General features: G+C 40.0%; 1 protein-coding gene across 2 annotated transcripts in view; it reads right to left on the bottom strand.

Annotated features, from left to right (window-relative positions):
• CREB5 (cAMP responsive element binding protein 5) overlaps nt 1-14,382 on the bottom strand; it is a 255,838-nt gene that overhangs the window by 190,435 nt on the left and 51,021 nt on the right. For both annotated transcript variants that reach the window (XM_069007193.1, XM_069007195.1), the window contains exon 3: nt 10,418-10,539. In XM_069007193.1, the coding sequence (XP_068863294.1) occupies nt 10,418-10,539 (122 nt within the window). The remainder of the gene's footprint in view (nt 1-10,417; nt 10,540-14,382) is intronic.

Genomic DNA, 14,382 nt, shown 5'->3' with positions numbered 1-14,382 from the left:
ATTTCACTTTTCACACTCTTCGATCTCTGCTCCCCCAGTTCTGTGGAGAAGTACATCACAGGAATATTTTGATATCTCACTTCTCAGAAAACAAAGAATTGTCTTTTTAATGTCTGCTTCATGGGAGTGCTGATTTTTCACTCTTTCTCTCTCACTTGAACAGCCTCATGATGGGCTCCCTCAGCTTTGTTCATATCTGAGTAATATTATTTTCCCTCTTCTCCTGTGTTAGTTTTCCTTTCCATTTTCCCCACTAAGTCTGATCTGGGGTAGGAATACAGCCTTTATATAAGTAAAAAAGAAAGGTACTTTTCTTCCTTTCATTTGCCTCCTTTAGCAACTCCTACTTTCTTGTCTTCCTTCTTTCCCTCCCTTCTAGGACGTCAGGGAGGACTCTTCCAACAAAAAGGAGTAGAGATTGGCAAGGTATCTTATTTTTATTTCTTCCTTGACAGGAGAAGAAAAGGTAGGGCTAGGACAAAAATAAGCTGCCAGATAGAAGCCCAGACAATCTGCAGATTGGGCATCTTTCACCTTTTCTTCTAGGTGTCATGTCTCAGTGTCAGTGACGAAGCCAAAAGCCAGCTCCCTTTCTGTGCCTGCTTGAATTTCCATAGGCCTTGCTAAGCCCACAAAGAGGGAGAAAATACCTCCACCCCACACACACATCTCAGGTGAGGGAGGAAGGGGAGGAAGAGTAAGTATCTCTTACTGTAGGAGGGGAAGGCACCCTGGCCTCACGGGCACACACGTACTTCAACCTCTGTTGAGAATGAGCTCAGAGACCTACTCAACAAACCACCAAGAGAGGACTTTTAAGATTCACTGAAAGGTGCTGTGGCACCTCCATCATCATGTGTTACATTTACAGACTCCACAGATTAGACTTCAACATTGTACCTTAATGGTTTTTTGCCACTGTTTCTTTTGCAGATGTCTTTTATTTAGAAAGGGAATTTCTAACCTTCAATAAGAAATACTGGTGCAAGCTTACAACTAACAAAAAGAGAGAATACAAAGCTTGCATGATAAGGCAATAAATTTCCCTAAACACTACATTGTAAATATTTACTGAGACTCACAGAAAAAAAAAAAAAAAACAGCAGCAAAACCCTCAGAAAACAAATTTCCAAACAAAAAAAAAGCATAAAACCAAAAGGGGAATTAGTCATTTTCTGGAATTCCAAAGAAAGAAAAAAAATACTTTTCCGGGCTCATAATGATTTTCCTATCCACATTAAGTATATTTTTCCATCAAGAAGATTTCTCTTAATAATAGTATGCCATGAAGGATCATTAGGCAGGAAAAAAGGGTCAGAGCAAGGATAACAAAGATGAAAAGAAAACTGCTGAGAGTTCACCTCTGCTGTTTATTTTGAGGCACACTTAAGATTCAAGTTGGACAGTCCTAATTGTATTCAAAGATTTAGTTCTCTAAAGAACATAAACAAAACTAGCAAGGGGTATCAGCCAGAATAAAGCTTTCTTCATAATCATAGAGTAAGGTCAGCTTTTGTTTGTTCTTTTATATGATAATATCCACTCCTTTGTGTTGACTTTTAAATGTTTTAAAAAGGAGAAAATAAGTATCTGAAGACTAATGGCCTATTTCTGCAGGGGCAGCTCTTTTAGCATGTTCTCATATTTTCTAGCTTCTTTTGGTTGTGCTATCCTTATGAAGCATTTTAAAGCTTTTACACCTAATCTAGGTTAGCATGCTCTGGTTAGCAGCTTGTATCCATTGAAAAGCAAGGCAATAATCCATCTAGGTTTAGGGCTTTTTCATAGAACTGATGCAGAGCTGTGTCAATTTTAATGTCATGCTATGGAGGGTGCATGTAGCTCTCTCCACTTTAGAGGATTAAAAGTGACCTCTCTTACCAAAATCAATAAGGGCAGCTTGCTGTGACTAATAGGTTGTAGAAATTCAAAAGAGACGGTTTGTAACACTGAGTTCATTCTCCCCGTGTCTCTCCCCACCCAGCCCCAGACTGGCTGGCAGAGCTGCACTTTGACATGTACATTCACATGGCAACCCGATGTCTGTTCCCTTCCCAGGGACCAGACCCCGCCACACACAGTTTACTCACATTTCAGGGAAGAAAAAAAGCCAATATTTATTTGATAATAGTGGACTCGGCAACTTTTGTAGAGAAGCATGTGAGAGAGAAACCAGAATAAGGAAACAGTTAGTAGGTACATTTTTTACCTCCCAAGTATGGTTATTAAAATGCCCTATTTTTACATATTAGCAGGATATTAACAACTACCCAGGTACTTCACATCACTTCATGACCACAGTTGTTTTTTTCTGGTCTCTGAGTAAAGGCTGTTCTCCCTTCAGATCTTTGCCTAGTTGTAATAGGTTAAAAATTTTAATTCTGTTAAAGTCAACGAAACTGCCTCAGAGATGTATGAGGCTATACCTCCCACTCTGGTGTTCATTAACTGCCATCACATGTGACCAGTTGTTCTAGCTTATTTCTTCTCTCCACTATTCCTTTCTTTACTCTGAAGCAGATCAGATTTAAAAGTTAAATTTGTGCAGTACTGGAAATGGGACGTGCTACAACGTGCACACTGTAAAGTGAGTTTTCAGTTTTTCAGTTTCATATTTTGTAAGCCTAAAGAACACCAGAAACTCAGATCTGGATCTCCCACTTTATGGTGAAGATACCCTTACTCTCCTGGATGTCTCCAACTTCCAATTTATCCTGCTTGATGTACAAATTAAAAATCCTTACCCACAGTTCATAGCTTGTGGACATTTTCTCCACCTAACAATCACCATCATTGTCTTTATGCCAAAAAAACAAGACTTGCCTTGGGGGAGCAAGGGAGAAAAGAGGCTGAAGTTGTGGGAGGAACCCAACTGTAATGGTTTAGGAGTCCCTACGGAGGTTTATAAATAGCTGACTGCCATGTGCAAAATGTGAAAGAAACCCAGTCAGCAAAAGAGCTGTTGCTGTTTTGAAGTCTTCTAACTACGTCCATTTAGGCAGCAGACAGTGTTAGAAAACAAACTATAAATCAAGAAATTATTAGCATTTGAATTTTGGCAAGATAATAAAATGTGTAGGGGTATAATCAGCAAATAATAGGAAAGATCTGCAAGCAAACCCACCAATTAATGATAAATAGGACTTGGCTTGGGATAACTTCACCAATGTGGATCTCATTAGATGGCTGTGGAACCTGTTCCTGCAGCAGCCCTCTCCGAGTGAGGGAAAGGTGAGGTAACCGAAATGTCAGCACACCCAACCCTCATGGTTCTTGGGCTCCAGGATTGTAACCACCTGGGCCAAAATGACAACCTTATGCTGCCGTGAAGGCCATGCCACAGTGTCCCAGTCTTTAACCAATAGGTTTCCTTGACTCAGCTTTCAGACAATTGCTCTGCAATCCCTTCTCAACAAAGGAGACCAAAAACACGCAGCTTCGCTGTCTGGAGAGCAAGAGTCCTTCTTTCCTCTGTTCGCCTTGCTTTATTAACAGTATCTCTTGTAGAGAGAAATGCCCCCAAGCAAGCAATATCACTTAAACAGATAAATAATTTGCACACCAGGCAGGGGGAAGGGAGAGGGAAAAGAGACCCTGCCTTATTAGACTAGAAACAGACACACCATGTTAATACGAAGGATCAGCATATGGTTCTAATAGGCTTTCTTAAAATGATTTATCAGCTGTGATTAAGCCCTCGACCAGCATGTCTATCTTCATAAATAAAGGAAAAGTGCACCTTGCTCTGAAGTGTATCAGCAGTATCTTATTACCCACCCAACCACAGAGGCTGCAGCCCACTCTGGGGAGCAAAGAGCTTGTGTTTAATAGCAGAGTGTATGCTCTAAAGAGACTGACAAGATTTAGGGGCTTTGCCTAACAGATAGACTTATAAAAATGCCACTACAGGAAAGGTTTATCCCTTTTTCATGTGCCATCCAGTCCATGCTGCTGAAATCTGAACTGGTAACAAGGAAGCTGTGCCATTAAAAACATTCCAAGGAAGACCAAGGCAAAAGGCACAACTTCAGTGTGTTGCTGTGAAAGAAATGTTAGAATGAAATCAGATGGGCCTCCTTTTCTGGGGGTAGCCAAAACACACAAAACATAACAAACCTCCAAACATTACAAGAGGATGACTCAGCTTCTTTGGGACAGACACAATAATAAGAAGAAAGAAAGTGGACTGTCCTGATTGAGCTCTGCTGAAATTCAGAAGAACATGGAAGGATGATGGTTACGGAAGTTTAGCTGAATCAAAAACGTATGCCCTCAAGAACTGCCTTTCTGCACAATATATGCATTTATTGCTGGAAAAACACTGAGGTCTTCTCTTTGAGTATGAGGATCTAAACCCATAAAACCATTCAAAAGTCCATTCAAGGTAAGATAGACCTGCCTGCCAGGAGAAGATAAGATGCTGTACCACCAGCAACAAGCCTAAATTAAAGCCTATTCTTGTGAGTATTTCTGCAAGGTCATGTTATGAACAGTTTTGTCTTGACAGATTTCCTGTGCCATTATGCAGAAAGTGTCCCTTTTGTAACACAGTTCAGTGTGGCAACTGAGTGCCTGGAGATAGATACATGCTCAAAACAGGACTCGTAAAGCGGGGGACTGAAGCACCAACTGTGGAGCTGCCATCATACAAAATACAAAGAACCGCCATATGTCTACCATGAAATCTACGAAGGTTAAGAAGTTAAAATCCAGCAAGCCTACCCATCTGGAGAGGGGAGGAGAGCATTCTTCCTGTCTTTAGCAACACTGAACAACAGCTGATAAATCTTTAACACACATGGTCTATGGGATGCCCTATTCTGAGACCAAGGAGATATGGAATCAATCCGAGGCTCTGCCACAGACTTCCTGTGCAATTTTCAGCATGTCACTTGAGGCCAGATCCTTTATGGTAGCTCTCTGATTTAGTCCTGCTTTGTTTCAGTGAGAGCAAGGCACCAGAACGTCTTTGAGGGCGTCTATCAATCTTTTGGGGCCACGCTGCTAAAGAGGTTTAGGAACCAAAATAGGCAAAAAGCTGCTCTCTTGCCAGAATGGTGGAGACGACCCAGATACCCTGCAATTCTCACTCCATGTATGTGATTCCTTCAAGATCTTGGTGTCACACTACAAAGGAGCTTTGGAAATCAATGTCCTCTGGAATCTGTTTTTCCCTTAGAAAATAACAGACAGAGCATTTACCTTCTCCATAGGAATACTGCAAGAGTTAATTTAATTAAGAACAATGGGCTGTTGCAAGCCAAAAAATGAACCCAAAAAGCAGATCAATAACCTGATGCAATTAATGTAAATAAAAACCCAGAATAACACTCAGAAAAGCTCTGATACAGAGTTACAGTGTATCTTTCCAGCACTTCAATCACCCAGAAAGAATGCTGTGGTGTGAGGATGCTTACATCTTCACAGACATAGATGTTATATTTAGAGTATAGGAACTATTATACTGAAACCTTTGAATGTGGGGTGATATTTTGGACTCTGACTTTTAGAGTTTTGAGCTATCACCTTGACAACAGCTTAACTGATTGATAAAGTAACAGCTTGAAATTATTACAATACCTACAACAGCGGTACCCTGGCCCTTAAGCACTGTATTAACATAAACAATTCCTAGTCTTACTTTGTATCTACTATGACATACTGAGTATATAAGGTACTTAATCTCAGTAGGAAAATAGGAAATCAGAGGGCCCTTTGACTTAAAAAATATGGATGGTCTTATGGATGTTTAGGTAAATGCTGCAGGGAGAATGGACATATGTGCATTTATGATTGCATAATTTTTTTAAAAAATCAAAATAGTAAGTATTTAAACATAAGTCTTTCCTTTCTTCTGCTGTACAGACTGTCAAACAATGAGTCAAAAGTGCTCCAGGAACAGGCTTATGAGTTTGTTGGTTTGTATTACTTCACAAGTGAAATTCAGCCCTTTCAGAGCACTTGCCTCTGAAACATCTACCAGCACACTGTTCTTGTCCAGGACCCTACTGGGGTTTCAGAGTACTCACAAGGGAAAACTGGGGCTAATTTGTCACCCATCAACCAAGCCAACCACCAGAATGAACCCTTAATCCCTGTTCTTCTCTTTCACCAAGAGAGTGGACTGCCAGCATTACCACATAGACTATTAGTATTACAATACAGGCCTCTAAAACCCAAACACTTACACAATGTGCTTTATCAACATATAAATATTTTTTTCTTCTCATATAAGGGTACAATATCACCCTTTCCTGGCTGAGGGCCCCATTTACTGCACTGCTCGTTTCAGCTGCTGTAATGTCACCTATTAAGTACAGGAAAAATCCCTCATGATTTTTCTATATTATTTTTCAGAAGAGGGGAAAACCTATGGGCTAGATATACATTGCATGAAATTTAAGCAAGGTGTGGAAATTAAGTTAATTCTTTCACCAAACTATACTTCTCAAGAGACAGATTCTATCATTTCCATCTTGCTTTGAATTATATCATCTTCCCTATACCCATAGGCTACAGTACCAAACTATGACATTCAGAAAACATTTGCAAGAAATTTCTTCTGGAGGTCAGAGAGTCACTGAATTCAGCATGAAATAGTGAGGTGGTACAAGCTAGACAAGTGCATTTTATCTACTTTCTTATGCTGATACACAGAAATATATACAAGGTAGAAGGAGAACCTAAAAAGTACAAACCAAATATATGTCTTTCAAACACACATCAGACTGTAGCATCATCCCTTGTTTCAAACAACTAAACTGGATACTCAGGCTTTTTAATCCTTCTGCAGACTGAAATTATTTAACCACCAAAGGCTCTGTACTTGGTTTTGTTCTTTTTCTTTACTGGACTACTTCAATTTGCTGATGCTTTTCTAGCAGTGAGGTGCCTGCCTTGGGATAGTATATTTAGAATAGGAATATTAGGCCACATAGAGGACTTGCTAGCCATGAGCTTCCTGAACCAACACTGAACAACCCACAATAAAACCAAGCTGTAATTGAGAACAGCCATTTCCCTGCCTCATTTTCATAACTTACGTATTATCATGCAGCACTGAACAATGGTGAGAAGATTTCAAAGTTTCAGGATAAGTCTCAGGAAGTGATGCATCCAAATTCTAGCATAAGCAGAATGTGACTTTAAACATGCCCTCATGTTGAAAATATTTAGCTCACTATTTGTAAATACTATTTGATGCAATACTCTACTTGCTACACTCAGCATATTTCCACTTTTTCTCATTTCACGCAGGGAGGTCAGGCTAGATGCATTTAATTGATTGGGTCCACTAAGTTATTCAGAAACAGACCCTGACTGTTCCCATTTTTGACACTATCGTCTCAGCCCCAACTCAATGCTCAAAACAAGATGTGACAACTGAGTCTATCCAGTAGCAGCAATTACGTGTTTGCAATTACAACCCACTACAAATGCTTTGGATACCTAATGTTCCAAGCAGCACAAGCCTAAAATATGCATCTAGTGGGCTAAGATGGTCATGTGATCTGCCAGCACTACCTGCCTTGTTGAGTCGGGTTGCATGTTTTGTCTGGGTATGTTGCTGTTTGCCTCAAGCTCCCAAGAACTTTAACATTTACAATTTTGCAAGTAGAAATATAGTATAGGTATGCTTTTACCTATGCTAATTTTGGTGGTGAATTTGGGTGGCAGGACGCTTGTGCCAGGAACAGTGACATCAAGAGGATGGAAAAAGCCTCTTTCTCATATGCTTATCCATATGCTTATTGCTGATCTATAGCACCCCTTGCATTTAGGGAGCAGGCCTTTCTCAAGGAGAGACTTCCAAATAATACTGGATGGTTTAAACAGCAGAGGAGCCAAAGCCATGTGACAAACTCACTTCCATTTATAGCTTTACTTTTCTCAATTCAGGTCCTGGAGGACATCATAATCATTATTGTTCCTTGAGTCCCCTCAGTCTCCGAGCAAAGGCTGATCCACATACATTTTCAGAGGTGGTCCTTGACAGATGAGCTTACAATCATAAGGCATATCAAGTATGGGAGGCATAAAGAAACACTACTTCCACTTTACACATGAGCAACTATGTCAGAAGGATGTCAAATGATTTATTCCTGGATAAGAAGTTAGGATATTAATGCAAGTGCTTTCTACTCTATAGTACCTTTACAAAAAAAGGTACTATGATGTTCTGCCACCCATTCACTCAGAGCTTCACAGCTAATTTGGAAAGTCACCAGTCTGCACAACCAGCTTCACCACAACAAATTCTCATGGATTATCTGTGGGCTCCTACCCAGAAGACTAAAAAAAATAAAAATGAAGAAAGAAAAAAATGCAGCTACTTGAACTTTATCCTCTGAATTTTCAAATTATGACTCTCAAGGAGCAAAAAAAGCCAATGAGAAATGAAAGTGTTTTTCTGTTACAAGATTTCAGTGTCAAGCTGTGTGCTAAGCCACAGTGATATACTAAAATAAACAAAACTGTTTCTTTCAGAGTCCAGAGAAATTAATATGACCAAAAATATTTTTGGAAGACTTTTCTGAGCAGTGAGTAAGATTTCCATGCAGTTAACCTTAGTCTCCCTGTGTTGGTGGGTCCATTAGGCCAACACTACATCACACTCATATTCCAGGGACAGGCTGTTGGAAGCATTTCCTCAGGGATAGCTGCAACCCAAGGAGTCTCCTTCTGTCTTGGCCTTTGTCTCTTGCATTTGTGTAAGGCTCTACTGGGGCCCGCCTCAGATTCCTATCTGACAGTCAGTCAGTAATGTAAGAATGGACATTCAGCAGACTAATTGGAAACACAGAGCAAATGTTACAGGTTAGCCAGCTAGTGGGACTTATGCCCTTTTTTTTAATTCCTTTTTTTTTCCTTTTTCACCCCCCCCCCCCTTTTTTTTTTTTTTCTTTTAATTTCCCACCCCCATGATCACTTATTTGCTCCCTGGAGATCACCAATGGCAGCTGCAGGGGTTGGTAGGAGGGCAGAATAAGACTCCCAGAGACTGCTAAACAGCTGGAATTATCAGGTAACTTGATGCCCTTGTCTAGGTTTTAATCAGATTTTGCAACTATCCCTTGCAAGCTGAAATCTTTCTGGAACATCAAGAGCTGCAATCTGTAGCTAACTGCACTCAGGTCCACCTCAGTAGATTTCTCCTCATCTCCTACTCCTGCAAAATAAACACCAGGCACAGAGAAAAACTTAGGAATCCCCTAATGCACAAAGAAGTAGGAGCATACAGAAATGTTCTGCCTGATTTTAGCTAAGACTCCCCTCTGCACCACCTAAACCACAAAGTTTTTAACAAGTCTAAAATCAGACACATTTATCTCAATACATGGCTGTTTCCTAACATTTGTCCAACACACAAAGCTGTGAGGGTCAGTCTGTCCTATTTTCCCAGTACCTGACCAAAACTTGAACTCTCTCACATTTGGACACTCTTACTCCTTGCTCAGTATACCATGACACAGCCTCTCTGCTCCTCTACCTGTCCCAGTCTCTTTCCTTATGAGCCACAAATAAACCACACCTAGACTCCCTTCCTTATAAGCCAAAACCAAGCTGCTCCTAGACTCCCTTCTTCTATTCTTTCTACAAGCCACCTCTCCTGTTCTGCACCTCAGCAAGCAGCTTTACCTCTTTTCTTGCTGGCCTCTCTGGTGCATTATGCTCTTTTACAATCCTTTGAAAATTTTAACAGCACTTTAGAATCTCTGAAAACACTCTTAACTATCTTTGGGTACAGGAATACACTTACATACAAGGTGGCCTATATAATTCAACCTAAACTTCAGAATACTGACAGAACAACTTCAGAATTAAAGAAAAGAATACTAATTGAAAATGGGATATGTTATCTACTAGGCATTTCAAGTCAAAGTTTCCCAGCTCAACTTGAATGCTTTATGAGAAATACAGAAACACAACAAATCTGGTATTGATTACAAATAAATCCAAGGGCCCACTGTGTTGTGGAGGAATTAAAAAAAAAAGAAAAAGTTTTTCTCTTAAGTAAATGCCCCTTCCTAAGACAAATCCCTGTAATGTATTTGAGCCAGTTTGCAATCCTCACTTCAAAGATGATATAATTTTCCCAAGCCTCTCCCTCAAGAGGTGTGTGGTTTGTGTTATAGTTTACTTAAAAGCAGAGACTTGGAATCAAACCCTGGCAAACACAGTTACACCTTTTTTTGTATTTAATACTGGTTTTTTGTTGGTTTGGGGTTTTTATTTCCATCAACTGCTTCAATAGTTTTAAAAAGCATGTCGCAATTTATAGTGCCACCTAGTTTCTAACCAAAAGGTTACTACCAGGTAGTAGAGCTCAATCTGCTTTCTCAAAGATTAAAGGACACTTCATTTAACATTTCAAGGAATCAAAAGGGGAGGAAGGGCATGGTGTGCTCACACTCACCCTTTTGTTGTTCTCTTCTTCTTGTGCCTTCCTAAACTCGTGCTCTAGGGAGCAGTCGATGTCGTTGAAGAGGCCGACTTCCTCACAGTTCTTCAGAAAGCGTGTTGGTGTAGGAGTTTGATCTGAGAATACGACAAGAAATGATCATAGGTGCTTAATATTAAAAGGAGAAGGAGTCAATTAAATAGTCTTCAATGAAAAGAGAGGTTCTGACTAAACTTCTCTTTGTCTTCCCACCCCTACCTACCACACCATCATTAAAAAACCCACACAGTGCTAAATTTTGACACTAAACACTGTGGGCAGCCAGTGCTTGCCATCAATGTCCAAAACCAGGCAGCAGTCATCATTCAGGCAAGAAAGACAACAGCATGGGTTTTCCCAGGGCACATAACACAAGTGCATATCCTTAACATGTACAAACGGTCATTCAAACTGTCTATAAACCTCCAAAAATAGGCACATGCAGAACAATGCACAGTATGTATCATAATGCACATTTACACCACAGCACTCATGTTAACTGCTGTGGATGCACACTAGTTAATGCCTTCAGATGCTCAAAAACCACCTCAAACATACATATATTGAGCAGAAAAGGTAGCCACGACAAGAAACTCTGCTTCCGAGACAATTTTTGAGGGAAGAGTTAAATGACGTTTAGAAAAGCTATGAAAAGTTAAATTTCGGCCATGAAGAAGCATCGTTTTGCATTTTATACCTGAAAGTGTTGATAATACATGCAAAACCATGGAATTTGGAGTAAAAAAAAAATTTAATGCCTTCATCTCTAGGACTTTTCTGCCCTCTCAGAATTAATACAAGGACAGGATTCACTTTAATGCCACAGGCAGGAGGAACTGAAGCAATTACATGGTTTTCCCATACCTTTTCAAAAACCTGCAAGACAGACAAGCTAAATTGCCATGTAGACTGTAGTTTCAGTGATGACCTTGGCTGGTCTTTCTTCAGGAAATGAAAAATCAAGCCCAAATTTGGGAACCAAAGACTCCCCAAAGCACAGCTCTGAGGCACCTCCATTCATTGAGGTTAGTTCTTAACTATTCCACCTTGGCTCCTTCTTCCCAAGGCTCTGTTCCAGCTCAAGATGCTTTGTTCCTGATTTTACAGAAAGACTGGACTCACCTTCTTAAAAAATAATCTTCCGCATAGTCCTTGACAACTACCTATTGTTTGTATTTCATGTTTTAAAGAATGAAAACTCTGTCATACTAAATCCCATTGCCCATATTGGGTCAATTCTGACCTCAGAAAAAAGCTTCCCACTTCAGTGAGTTCTGGAAGAAAAAACTGGTTTCTTGCACCTAGCTAAGCTGGGTCAAGTTCTAAGATTACCCCTTACAGCAAACAGTTGCCTGACACAATGCACTTTACATGATCAGGATAGAAATACACATCAACCCTTAAATAAGCAGTACAAAAGCAAGGCATACAAAAGAAAACACAGTTTTCACTTGGAAACTAAGGAAGAGGATCAGCCTCCTCCATTATAAAGCAAGGTGAAGCCAATTTCAACCTATATCAAGCATGATCCTCCAGGTTTTACCTCAGGTAATCCAAGGGCAAAGACACTCATTTTCATTTATATTTCTGATAGAACATCTTGAAGGAACATAAAATGCAAGTCCTTAATGTTAAAATTCTTTTTCATTTCTTTTGGCTTGAGCATCCTACTTATGAGCTTAATGGAAACAAACCTCAAGCACTTGGGAATACACACTTATTTATCTATTAGTTTTCACAGCTAACTACAGTATTACCAGAGTTAGAAACGTAACTTTCCAAGAATCCTGCAGGAACTCAACAAAAGGAGATGAGTTGACAAGGTGCTGGCATTGATGGGAGCTGAGGATACTCAGCACTTTACAGGTCCATATCCTACATAAGCAGTGCCAAAAAATCTCTAGGGTAACCTCAGTAAACTCAGTAGATTTACACCAGGGTTGTCTTTGGCCCTTGGACTGGAGTTCGTACTGGAAATGAAGTGCACTAAAATGCAGGAGAAATAGATCTAATTTCCAAAAAGGATTAAGTGCTACTTTAGTGAACAACATCATTGCTTTGTAGAAAATCAAAGACAATTGCTGCTAAGTCTTCCTGGACACAAAAGGCACATTAGCATCTGAATGTGAGGTAAATACAGGAAATGTTTTATTGTTAGAAGTGGTATATCCATATCCATAAGCAAGGTATCAATTTCATGGCCAAGATGAGAAACTATGGTTTCACAAAGAAATTGATGCCACCACTTGAACTAGAATCAAAAATCCTGGGTTTCTTCAGAGTTGCTTGAGCCCAGAACTGACCAAAAAAAGAAAAAGAAAAAAAAAAGTTTTCTCACTTGGAATGGAAAGTAAATCCATTTTAACAGTGAAGAAAAGCAAGCCAGAGCAGGAATGAAACTTCAATTGCACAAGGTCTTCAATGGCTTTTCTCTGCTCATGCTGAAAATCTATCTTCTGCACCACAAGATAACCAGTGGTGTTGCCAACAGTTGAACTTTCCAAGTAACTATTTTAATATCTCAAAAGATCAAAACTGATAACGATACTGTTTACACCCCCTACATCTTGAGATGGTGATCTTTATTTATTACCTCAGGCTCCCCATATGGCTACTGTAGTTCCTATGTTCCAGAAAGCGGACTGGCAGGAATTCACACCAAGATTGTGTTAAAACAGACAGCCCCTTGTTTCTCCCAGCTGAGGAAGGAACACCACCAACCAGCCAGCCTAAACTCCATCCACAGACCTTCTGGAAGTCAGCTCAGTCAGATGTAAAACAACACCTGCCTTTCTAGCTCTAATACTTCAGCCTTCTACATTCATAGAAACCAGAAGTCCACAAAACCTCTGTGTGAGAGCAGAAATTATAAAGATCCAGACTTTAAAATATTGAGACCCCGTGTAGTGAAGTAGTTACTCTGCACATACACTGCACTCATTGGTTTCAGGATTTCAAGGCTACCAAGTCTAGTGAGCTTGCTTTGCCCCTGAGCAACCAACTATTTTGCCTCTGCAAACCAGTTCTGCTTTAGGATGTAGGCAAATTAGTAGAAGAAATTACTCTCAACACCACAGGAATTCTTTTACCTAGATTAGGCAAGCTTTTGTGTTTTAATTGGGAACAGTATCACAAAGAGACCCTAACATAAGCTACAAAATCAGGTCTCCCAGAATTAATAAAATATTCCTAATTCTCAGCACTTAAAAATGCATTAATAGTTCCAACAGCTTGTGCCTGACCTCACTGTTCCCTGTTGGTACAAACAAAGCTTTTGTTGCTATCACCAGCGCCCACAACTATTGCAGACTCATTGAGAACAGGGCTCTGATTTGTTGCACTTGAGCAACTGGATGAGCCAGACCCATCTGGACCAGAACTCAGACAGAGCTAGCACCACTCTCAGCATTCCTGCTGAGGACACACGTTACGTAGGAAGCTGTTCTGCAGGCACACGGCTACTCACATAACCCAGGACTTTAATGTCACAAGCTGTATTTTGAATTGGCAGCTTGGGATACAGGTTTATCTAGGTTAACCCCAGATACCTGCCTGTTATACTGATCAGCTAGCCCAACCCAGTCCCATTGTTCAACATGTAAAAATCTTTCCATCCTCAGCTAGTTCCATCCTCAAGAACTAGTTTACTGTCCTTTGAGGCATCTACCTCTAGCCAACTATCACTTCATAGGTAAACCTGTCATCTGATAATTACTTAGGAAATTATTTCTATCTCAACTTTATCACCAGCTTGAACACAGATTTTGACAAGCTTCAGACTAGGCAATAAAAATATTGTTCAGCCTATCACTCAGTGGAATAATCAGCTTCTCTGAAGACACAGTCATCACCAGATAGGCTGCAAGAAACATTAACTTTAAATAAGCCTCAAATATGTAAACAGACAATATGTAAGCCCCAGAGCAAGTCCAAATGATCTC

This window comes from Aphelocoma coerulescens, chromosome 2 (genome assembly GCF_041296385.1).
Source record: "Aphelocoma coerulescens isolate FSJ_1873_10779 chromosome 2, UR_Acoe_1.0, whole genome shotgun sequence".
NCBI classification, from domain to species: Eukaryota; Metazoa; Chordata; class Aves; order Passeriformes; family Corvidae; genus Aphelocoma; species Aphelocoma coerulescens.
The sequence above is the reverse complement of the archived record's forward strand: the minus strand, read 5'-3'. Positions and strand labels throughout refer to the sequence as shown.